Source organism: Calidris pugnax, unplaced genomic scaffold (genome assembly GCF_001431845.1).
Source record: "Calidris pugnax isolate Ruff unplaced genomic scaffold, ASM143184v1 scaffold484, whole genome shotgun sequence".
Lineage (NCBI taxonomy): Eukaryota > Metazoa > Chordata > Aves > Charadriiformes > Scolopacidae > Calidris > Calidris pugnax.
The window spans coordinates 5,737-15,040 of record NW_015091203.1 but is presented as its reverse complement, the minus strand read 5'-3'; the positions used below and the strand labels follow the sequence as shown (position 1 = coordinate 15,040).

Genomic DNA, 9,304 nt, shown 5'->3' with positions numbered 1-9,304 from the left:
GCTCCACGGCTGCCTGTGGAGAAGGGTTGTAGCTCTCCTTTTCCCAGGAATAAACACATCCCAAACGGGATGGGGGAGCAGGACACAGTAGGACATGCAGCCTACAGCTTTGGACAAGAGCTGGGACACAGGGGAGATGATGGGACATGGGTGGAGGACACGTGTAAGGTCATGCGTGTAGGACACACAGCCTACAGCTTTGGACAAGAGATGGGACACAGGGGAGATGGGACATGGGAGACAGGACATGGGGAAGATGGGACACTGGAGAGATGGGACGGGTGGGGGACACTGGAGAGATGGGACAGGTGGGGGACACATGTAAGGACATGTGTGGAGGACACGTTAAGGACAGGTGTGTAGGACACACAGCCTACAGCTCTGGACAAGAGATGGGACACAGGGGAGACGGGACATGGGAGAGATGGGACATGGGTGGAGATGGGACATGGGTGGAGATGGGACACAGGAGAAGGGACATGGGGGAGATGGAACATGGGTGGAGATAGGACACAGGGGAGATGGGACATGGGGGAGATGGGACATAGGTGGAGATGGGACACGGCGGAGATGGGACACGGCGGAGATGGGACACGGCGGAGATGGGACAAATAGGAAGGGATGAAGGATGCACTTATGCAGGCAAAGGGAAGGAGGCATGTGAACAGCTGGTGTCCATGGCCAACAGAAGCCTGAGAACACGTCAAGCACTGGGTACCACCACCAGCAACACCAGAAAGGAAGAGCTCACCACCATGTGTGTGACTGCAGCGGGTCACAACTCCATCCTGTAGTCCTGCCCTATGGATAAGGTTTAAAAAACAAGCCCTCCCCTCGCAAAGCTGAAAGCATCTCAGCTGCCACCACTCACTGTGCTCGCAGAGGGGCCCGTAGTGGCCGGCGGGGCAGCGGCAGGCTCCTGTCCCCGGGTCGCAGGTGGCATTGTGCTGGCAGGAGCAGTGGAGCTGGCAGTTGGCACCGTACCTTCCCGGCGGGCATTCTGTAGGAACAAAGTGGTGGCAGAGATGCTCAGCATCCAGAGAGCCGTTCCCGACCCCTCTCCTGCCCTTTTAGAGGGCAAATAAGGCAGAATAGGCACCGTTGGGGACAACAGAAGCTGGACCCAGTATGAAACTGAGTGAGCTCCACAGTTACTGGGCCAGGGCAGGACAATGTATTCAAGTCGGGTTTTTTTTTTACCTAATTCGCAGGATTTCCCCGTCCACCCGAGCGCACACGAGCAGGAGCCATCAGCTGCATCACACAGCCCCCCGTTGAGGCAGGAGCAGGTCTGCTGGCACCCCAAACCATAGTGGTGCTCCTCACAGCCTGTGGGGAGAGAGGCAGTGGCCGTGGGCACGTGGGCCACCATGTGGCTCGGGCAGAAGCCCCCAAGCACCTGCAGAGGTCTCCAGGTGAGGAAATCATTTCCTGCCCAGGACCTCATTTACCTCGCTCACAGGAGGGACCAGTTCTTCCCGGTGGGCAAACGCAGTCTCCGGTGACAGGGTGACAGGTAGCATTGTCCCCACAGGAGCACAGCCCTGCACAGTCCCTGCCGTAACGACCAGCGGGACATCCTGGGGGTGAGGAAGACTCCGGTCACGCCAAAGCACAGCTGGTAGAGTCTGAGGGCTGGTGGGGAAGGACTTTGGCCGATGGAGCAGAGCAACGGGGTGGCAGGAGGAGCCTGCAGCCCCACCACCAGCACATGGGGTGGCCAGCAGGGCAGGGAAAGGGCTTTTAGGATTTAGGAGCGGGGCTTTTTTAGCAGAGAGGAAGCAGCGCTGTGATGGGACAATGCCAAGGCTGGCGTGTCAGGCTTTTCCTAGTGGAGAAATTGTTTTGGCATGAAACAAATCATGGAATCATGGAATTGTCAGAATTGGAAGGCACCTCTAGACATCATCCAGTCAACTCCCCGGCCAAAGCAGCGTTGCCAAGAGCACATCACTCAGGGGCATCCAGGTGGGGCTTGAAGATCTCCAGAGAAGGGGACTCCACACCCTCCCTGGGCAGCCTGTTCCAGGGCTCCGTCACCCTTACCCCAAAGAAGTTTTTTCTTATATTTGAATGGAACTTTCTATGTTCCAGCTTGAGCCTGTTGCCCCTTGTCCTATCGCTGGAAACCACTGAAAAGAGTCCGGCTCCAATGTCCTTCAACTCACCCTTTAGATACTTATAAACATAAGTATCGCTTATCCAGGCTAATGATATAGCAATTAAATGTTTCCCGGGTTAAGACAGACAGCAAAGAGATCAGCTGCAGCTCCCTCCCCACAGTAAGGCTGGATGTAGGTACAGGGAGGGCATTGCTGAGAGCTCAGGCTGTAGAGTGAGACAAGGAGCTCCTTTTCTGCTGCTCTCATCTCCTTTTGATGCAGGTCACGGTAACACACCTCATCTCCCGCGGGGTCCGCAGGGGGCTGCGTGCAGGATTTGCACCTCCTGCCATTCCCCTGTCCCTGGGGAACCCCCTGGAGCTGCTGTCCCCTCCCCGGGGGACCCGGGCACTCACCCACGCCGCAGTCGGCACCGATGTAGCCGGGGGGGCAGTGGCACATCCCCGTGGCAATGTCACACTGGCCCCCGTTCTTGCACTTGCAGGGTCTCTCACAGTTGTGGCCGTACCACCCAGGGGAGCACTCTGTGGGGGGAGGAAAAAAAACAGGGAAACAATGGCCTTGGTGCCTAAAAAGATGAGAACAAGGGAGTTTTCCAGCAAAATCCCTGGAAAAACCCACCTGGTGGGTTCAAACAGCCATTTCATGGGGTGGGTTTGTGCCAGGCTGGCACAGTCGCTGGGCAATAGTCTGCTTGGTGGCACAAACCCAAGTCAAACAGCTACAGAAACACACCAAGGGTGTGCAAATTATGCTTGTGCATCCCTTGCATGAGCAGATTGTGTGGGATGTGACCCCTACACCATAGACATCACAAGCTCCTGTGAGCTCCATGCTCGGGTGCCTCTGCCCTGGTGGGGCACATTGAAGTGCAGGAATGTGAGAGCTGCTGCGAGGGGTCGCCTGTTCAGCAGGAGTCAAAGAAAAGCCCAGAAAACACTTATAAATAACCCCCTGGCAAACAAGCCACAACGCCAAGGAGCTTCGGAGCGTTCAGAACCTCTCTGCTGAAGATATAGCTGGGAAATATTAAAAAAAAAAAAAAAAAGGCCAAAAAAATGGCCTGAGGGCAGATGAGAATGATGTTTTGTTTACATGAACTACTCCTACTTGGGAATGAGTCACTGAGGGACACCACAGAGGTCACAGCCTGGCTTGGACCAGGGAGCAAGAAAGCACTTGCCTGGACAGACTGCGCTGCGAGAGCTGGGCAATGGTCACGAGCAGAACAACAAAAAGACCTTGGCCAAGCCAGTGAGGACAAAGGTGACCACGGCAAGACACCAGGAAGGACAACCCATCTTTGAAGCCACCCCAGCAAGCTGAGGTTTCTCTGGTGGCCAACTCAGCACCATCCCCACATCAGGGGGACATGGTTCTGTGCGTTGGGGATGAAGCACAGCCTTGGTCCCTGCAAAGGTCCACCCAGCAGAAGAGGACCCACGCGTGGACTCACCCAGCTGGCAGGTGGGTCCGTGGAAGCCGGGGGCACAGATGCAGGCCCCTGTGACCGGGTGGCACTCCTGGGTGGCTCCAGCACACTGGCAGATCTGCTCACAGCCCTCCCCAAAGGTCCCGGGCAGGCAGGCTGTCGGGAGAGAGGACACAGAGGGGGCTCAGATTGGCTTAGAGGGAGCAATCCCACCCCTCTGTGCAAGCCCTTTTTTTTCCCCTTTCTATTTTAAGCCAGGATTTAGGAAGTCTTTTATGACAGTGAAAGTTCTCTGCCACCCAAAAAGCAAAGGGACCCCCATGCAAACAGTTCCTCGACCCCATTAAAGTCCTGGATTGAAAATAAAACTGTACTTAATGGCATCAGACACCTTTTGCCCTACCTACCCTCACATCCCCGCCAGCTCCATCCCCCCAGACACGGCAAATACACCCCTGTCCCCCGGGGGAGGAATGCACTCACATGCCTCTGCCTCCTCCAGACTTGCTCCTACCCACAGGAGCTCATTTTAATACTGATTTATTGCTAATCCTCTGGATAAATACAGAGCTCTGATTTCCCACTTGGCTCCCTGCGCTTCGCTAACATTCTGTGGGCATGCACCCAGCTGCCAAAACGTGAGCTGCTCCTCTTCACAGCTCGCCGGTGGGGCTTTTTTTTGTTGTTGTTGTTATTCTTTTTTGTTTAACTTTCTGTAGCGATTGCTTGACCCGTCATGTTCCCAGAGCCTGTCAGCAGAACTGTAAGAGGATCACTCCCTTCTTCTCGTACGTTTTTCACATCCAGAGCCCGTGAAGCCCGGCGGGCAGCCGCACCGGCCCGTGACGTGATGGCAAGGCACTCCCCGGGGACAGGCACAGCGGCTGGCACAGCTCTTCCCGAAGAAACCCGGCAGGCAGGCTGCAGGAAAACAGGCAAGTGAGTCCCCTGGCTGGCTTTCAAATTAGTGTTAATGCCTGAAAGGTATCAGAGCCTCAGGGCCAGCTCCTGCCCCCAGCACCTGGCCCGCCTGCCATGGGGTGCTGAATCAGCACTTCTTGCAGAAACCCCAAACCTTTTTCATGGCAGGCTGTCAGCTCCCCAAAATGTTTTGCCACAATTTGTACCTCTTATTAAAAATTAAGTTTCTCTCCGTCCCAGGCTCTAGAAGGAGCAAGGGATGCTGGAGGCTGTGCTGCTGGAGGGATGGTGAGGGATGGAGGGATAGAGGGATGGTGAGGAATGGAGGGATAGAGGGATGGAGGGATGGTGATGGATGGAGGGATGAAGGGATGCTGAGGGATGGAGGAACGCTGAGGGATGCTGAGGGATGGAGGTATGGTGAGGGATGGAGGGATGGAGGGATGGTGAGGGATGGAGGTATGGTGAGGGATGGTGAGGGATGGAGGGATGGTGATGGATGGAGGGATGAAGGGATGCAGAAGGATGGAAATGGAGGGATGGAGGGATGGTGAGGGATGGAGGGATAGAGGGATGGAGGGATGGTGAGGGATGGAGGGATGGTGAGGGATGCTGAGGGATGGAGGGACACTGAGGGATGGAGGGACACTGAGGGATGCTGAAGGATGAAGGGATGCTGAGGGATGGTGGGATGGAAGGATGCTGAGGGATGCTGAGGGATGGAGGGATGCTGAGGGACGGAAGGATGGAGGGATGCTGAGGGATGGTGGGATGCTGAGGGATGGTGGGATGGAAGGATGCTGAGGGATGCTGAGGGATGGAGGGATGCTGGGGGATGGAGGGATGGAAGGATGCTGGCTCACCTTTCTCACAGCGCCGGCCCCTCCAGCCACGGGGACAATCGCAAACGCCAGTGACGTGATGGCAGGAGACATTGTCCCCACAGTCACAGTGCTCTTCACAGCGTGCCCCAAACAGCCCCTCCGGACAAGCTTCGGTGATGCAAACACAGGAGAGAGGATGAGTTAGCCCAAGAAGGTGACATGGCTCTTTTTCACTGCAGTTCCTGTAGGCACACACTTCACTATTCATGTCCCTTTCATCCCTGCCAAGCCAGAGCAGTGCTGTGACAAGATGGGTGACATCTGCCAGCTGGGGATGGCAGTCCCTCTCTGCCCCATGGCACGTAGGGCGTGGGGAACCACTGCATGGCACGGAGCTGCACGATGTGCAGGAGCACCAGTGGCTCAGCAGCAGCATCGGCCACATCTGCCCCAAGTGTGAAGCATCATCTAATTCAGCATGAAAGTCTTTTTTAACCGTGCCACGTGTTTTTGGAAGTGCATTTCCTGGCCCTGTTTAATGAGAGCTGGGTGCCAGCACAGTGTATTCAAATCACAGCAGCAAGCATTTAGTTTTGCTGCCGCTTCTGTTGTCATAGAAGCACCCGGTTCCTAAAGCAGCTCCAAGACAAGGTGTGCAAGTACCAGAATTACACAGAAGGTGTAATTCCAGCCCTAAAGATTGTGAACCTGATTTTCACTTCTGCTTCATGAATGAATGCAAAAAGAAAAACCCCAGTAAGTCCCTGTACAAGTCTCCAAACAGGCTGCTTGGCCACGCAAGAGGAGTGGGATGAGCGTGGCCAAGTGTGGGTGCTCGGTGCACGCAGCCAGGCGGGTGTTCACACGCACACACAGCTCGAAACACAGCTCTGTGGGAAGCCAAGGAGAGGATGAAGTCCCTGTTGCTGCTCATAATAGGGCCAAGAGCCTTTTCAACACTTCCTCATAGCAAGGGGATTGCCAGGGTACGCGTTACGTTTAAAGATAAGGTGCACCCAGGAGCCTGCCGAATGATACGTGTCATTATTTGCTGGGGCTCGGGACTGAAACCAGGCATTTTGGGTCAGTGTAACACAGGGAAGCGCAGGAGGAAGAATGGAATCATAGAATCATAGAATCATAGAATTGCCCAGGCCAGAAGGGACCTCCAAAGGCCATCTAGTCCGACCCCCCCGCAGTCAGCAGGGACACCCCCAACTAGACCAGGTTGCCCAGGCCCTCGTCGAGCCTCGCCTTGAATATCTCCAGGGAAGGGGCCTCAACCACCTCCCTGGGCAACCTGTTCCAGGGCTCCACCACCCTCACAGTGAAGAACCCTCTCCTCATCTCCTAATCTCCTCCTCCTGGAAAGGAGGTGATCTTTGGGTACTCTTAAAATAAATGGGACAGAGGAAGACTGTCCCTGCCCATGGCAGGGGGGTTGGAATTCGATGATCTTTGAGGTCCCTTCCAACCCAAACCATTCTATGATTCTATGATGATTCTAAGACCTTCACTTGGCATTTTGGTTTCACTCTGGTGCAGACGGTGGGGTGGGGGAATTGCTGCCCTGCTCGGACCCTATGGCTTGGATTCCAACCCTAACCATTCTACGATTCTATGAAGACCTTCACTTGGCATTTTGGTTTCACCCTGGTGCAGATGGTGGGGTGGGGGAATTGCTGCCCTACTTGGACCATACGGCTTTGCACAGCTTGGGGACCTGTGCCCTTGGGGACCCCAGCCCTCTGACACGGGTACCATTGCTGGAGGCTGTGCACCATCATTTTTAGGGCAGCCCTCAAAGGAAAGCAGAAAGCACAGCAGTGGGCAAACGCAAGAATTCTAACATCTGTGAGCTCTCCCTGCGGAGCTGAAATCTGTATTTTATGTTTTTGCTTAAACCCCCCATCCCCCGTCCCCCAGGGCAGCAGAGGGACCTGTGCCCTTGGGGACCCCAGCCCTCTGACACGGGTACCATTGCTGGAGGCTGTGCACCATCATTTTTAGGGCAGCCCTCAAAGGAAAGCAGAAAGCACAGCAGTGGGCAAACGCAAGAATTCTAACATCTGTGAGCTCTCCCTGCGGAGCTGAAATCTGTATTTTATGTTTTTGCTTAAACCCCCCATCCCCCGTCCCCCAGGGCAGCAGAGGTACCCACGGGGAGCATCCCCACTTACGGCTCTGGCACTCGTGGCCGGTCCAGCCGGGCTGGCAGAGGCAGTGGCCCGTCCGGTGGTCGCAGAGCCCCCCGTGCTGGCACTGGCAGCGCTGCCGGCAGCCGGCCCCGTGCTGGCCCTGTGGGCACTCTGGGAGGAGGCACAGGGTGAAACGCTGCCCTGACACCCCCCCACACCCACTCCCAGGAGGAAAATGAGTCCAAAACAAGACAAATTGGTGCCAGAGGATGTTTCCCGGGGTGGCTGGCACATTGATACTCACCCAGCTCGCAGGCCAGCCCCGTCCAGCCCTCGGGGCAAGCGCAGAGCCCCGTGGCGGGGTCACACGTGCCACCGTTTTGGCAGAGGCAGCGCTGGTGGCAGCTCCTCCCGTAGAAACCCACCGGGCACGCTGTGGGAATAAAACAGGCCAAACATCCCCATCAGAACACGGGGCCAAAGGCAAACCCCACGTCTCTGGTAGCCAGAGCCAGAAGGAGACAGCCTGATCTAAAACAAAGCTGTGATTGTGTGCGATGAGAGGCGGGGAGAGGAGCCAACAACACCCTGAGGCTGCTTAGCTGCCCACACAAGGATGTCTGGTATTTTAACCTGCCCAGGTAAGAGGTGGTGACACAGGGCACTGGGTGCACGATCCCTTCAGAGCCTTCTTAGCTCCTTTGTGGTGGCAAATACACAAGAGGAGAAAGGCTGGGTGAGTTCAGCAGCCAGGAGAGATGCTCAGCTGGCAGCCCTCGCTCCTGAGCTGCAGAACACAGACCCAGAGAGTGCCAGCCTTTGGCAGGGAAAAAAAAAGCCATTTAACCACATGAATAATTGTTCTCACGGGCACAGTTTCACTGAGCTGTGACTAAAGACATGACAAACTTGGTGTCTGGGTGCAGTGAACGATCGAGCTATTACTCCATGTCCATGAAACTGCAAATCAGTGCAATTGCTGGTGCTCTTGGAGAAGGCAACCTCTTGGCTTCCCTCGGCGTGACTGAATCTGGCCTTGCTATCTGTCGTCATAGAAGCACCCGGTTCCTAAAGCAGCTCCAATCTGGCCTTGCTCTCCTACTGGCTCTGCTTTTTGGAGCTGCTGCTCCATTGAAAACTCCCACCCACCCCGAGAAACAGAGGAGGGCTGGCAGAGGAAGGGAAGAGGGGGCTGGGTGAGGAAGGGACCGTGGAGGCACATTAATTACCTTCTTGGCACGTGGGTCCCGTCCAGCCGGCCGCGCAGAGACACTGCCCGCTGACGTGGTGGCAAGTGGCATTATTGAAGCAGTTGCAGGTCTGGCTGCAGTCCTGGCCGTAGCGGCTCTCCTGGCACGCTTCGTGGGAGCAGAAGCAGGCACGAGACTGTTAGGCAGCAGGTACGAACCGCATCAGCCAGATTCCTACTAACCAGCCCCAAAAAACGCATCTCTCTGGGAGAGGAACCAGCAGCGGTGCCTGGGTGCTCGGGATGGCTGTGCAAGTTGGGTTTTAGGGTTTTATGGGGAGACAACAGCTGTATTCTACAGGCGGCTGACACCCGAACACAGACACTGTTGTTATTGATGTTACATCATCTTATCTGTTTGGAAACTGTCTTGCTGGATGCCCAAGCCCTTAACGCATTCAACAGCGATGTGCTCCCAGCCAGACCTCCCCCGGTCCTGCTCCAAAACCACATCCTTCTCTGCCACACAGAATTAACTTCCATGCAGAGAAATGGCCGTGGGGAACAGATAATTAAAACTTTGGGCTCTACGACTGAGCAGCGCTGGAGATGGTGAGGGATCTGGAGTGTCTCATGGAGGGGTGCTCCAGCCTTGCTCCATCCCATCCCATCCCATC

At 55.7% G+C, this 9,304-nt stretch overlaps 1 protein-coding gene across 1 annotated transcript in view; it reads right to left on the bottom strand.

Annotated features, from left to right (window-relative positions):
• LOC106898487 (multiple epidermal growth factor-like domains protein 6) overlaps positions 1 to 9,304 on the bottom strand; it is a gene marked incomplete at its 5' end in the record, with an annotated part of 27,223 nt that overhangs the window by 14,371 nt on the left and 3,548 nt on the right. The window contains 10 exons of the mRNA XM_014959761.1: positions 872 to 1,000; positions 1,201 to 1,329; positions 1,452 to 1,580; positions 2,519 to 2,647; positions 3,580 to 3,711; positions 4,348 to 4,476; positions 5,340 to 5,468; positions 7,481 to 7,609; positions 7,743 to 7,871; positions 8,668 to 8,796. Coding sequence (XP_014815247.1) covers positions 872 to 1,000; positions 1,201 to 1,329; positions 1,452 to 1,580; positions 2,519 to 2,647; positions 3,580 to 3,711; positions 4,348 to 4,476; positions 5,340 to 5,468; positions 7,481 to 7,609; positions 7,743 to 7,871; positions 8,668 to 8,796 — 1,293 coding nt within the window. The remainder of the gene's footprint in view (positions 1 to 871; positions 1,001 to 1,200; positions 1,330 to 1,451; positions 1,581 to 2,518; positions 2,648 to 3,579; positions 3,712 to 4,347; positions 4,477 to 5,339; positions 5,469 to 7,480; positions 7,610 to 7,742; positions 7,872 to 8,667; positions 8,797 to 9,304) is intronic.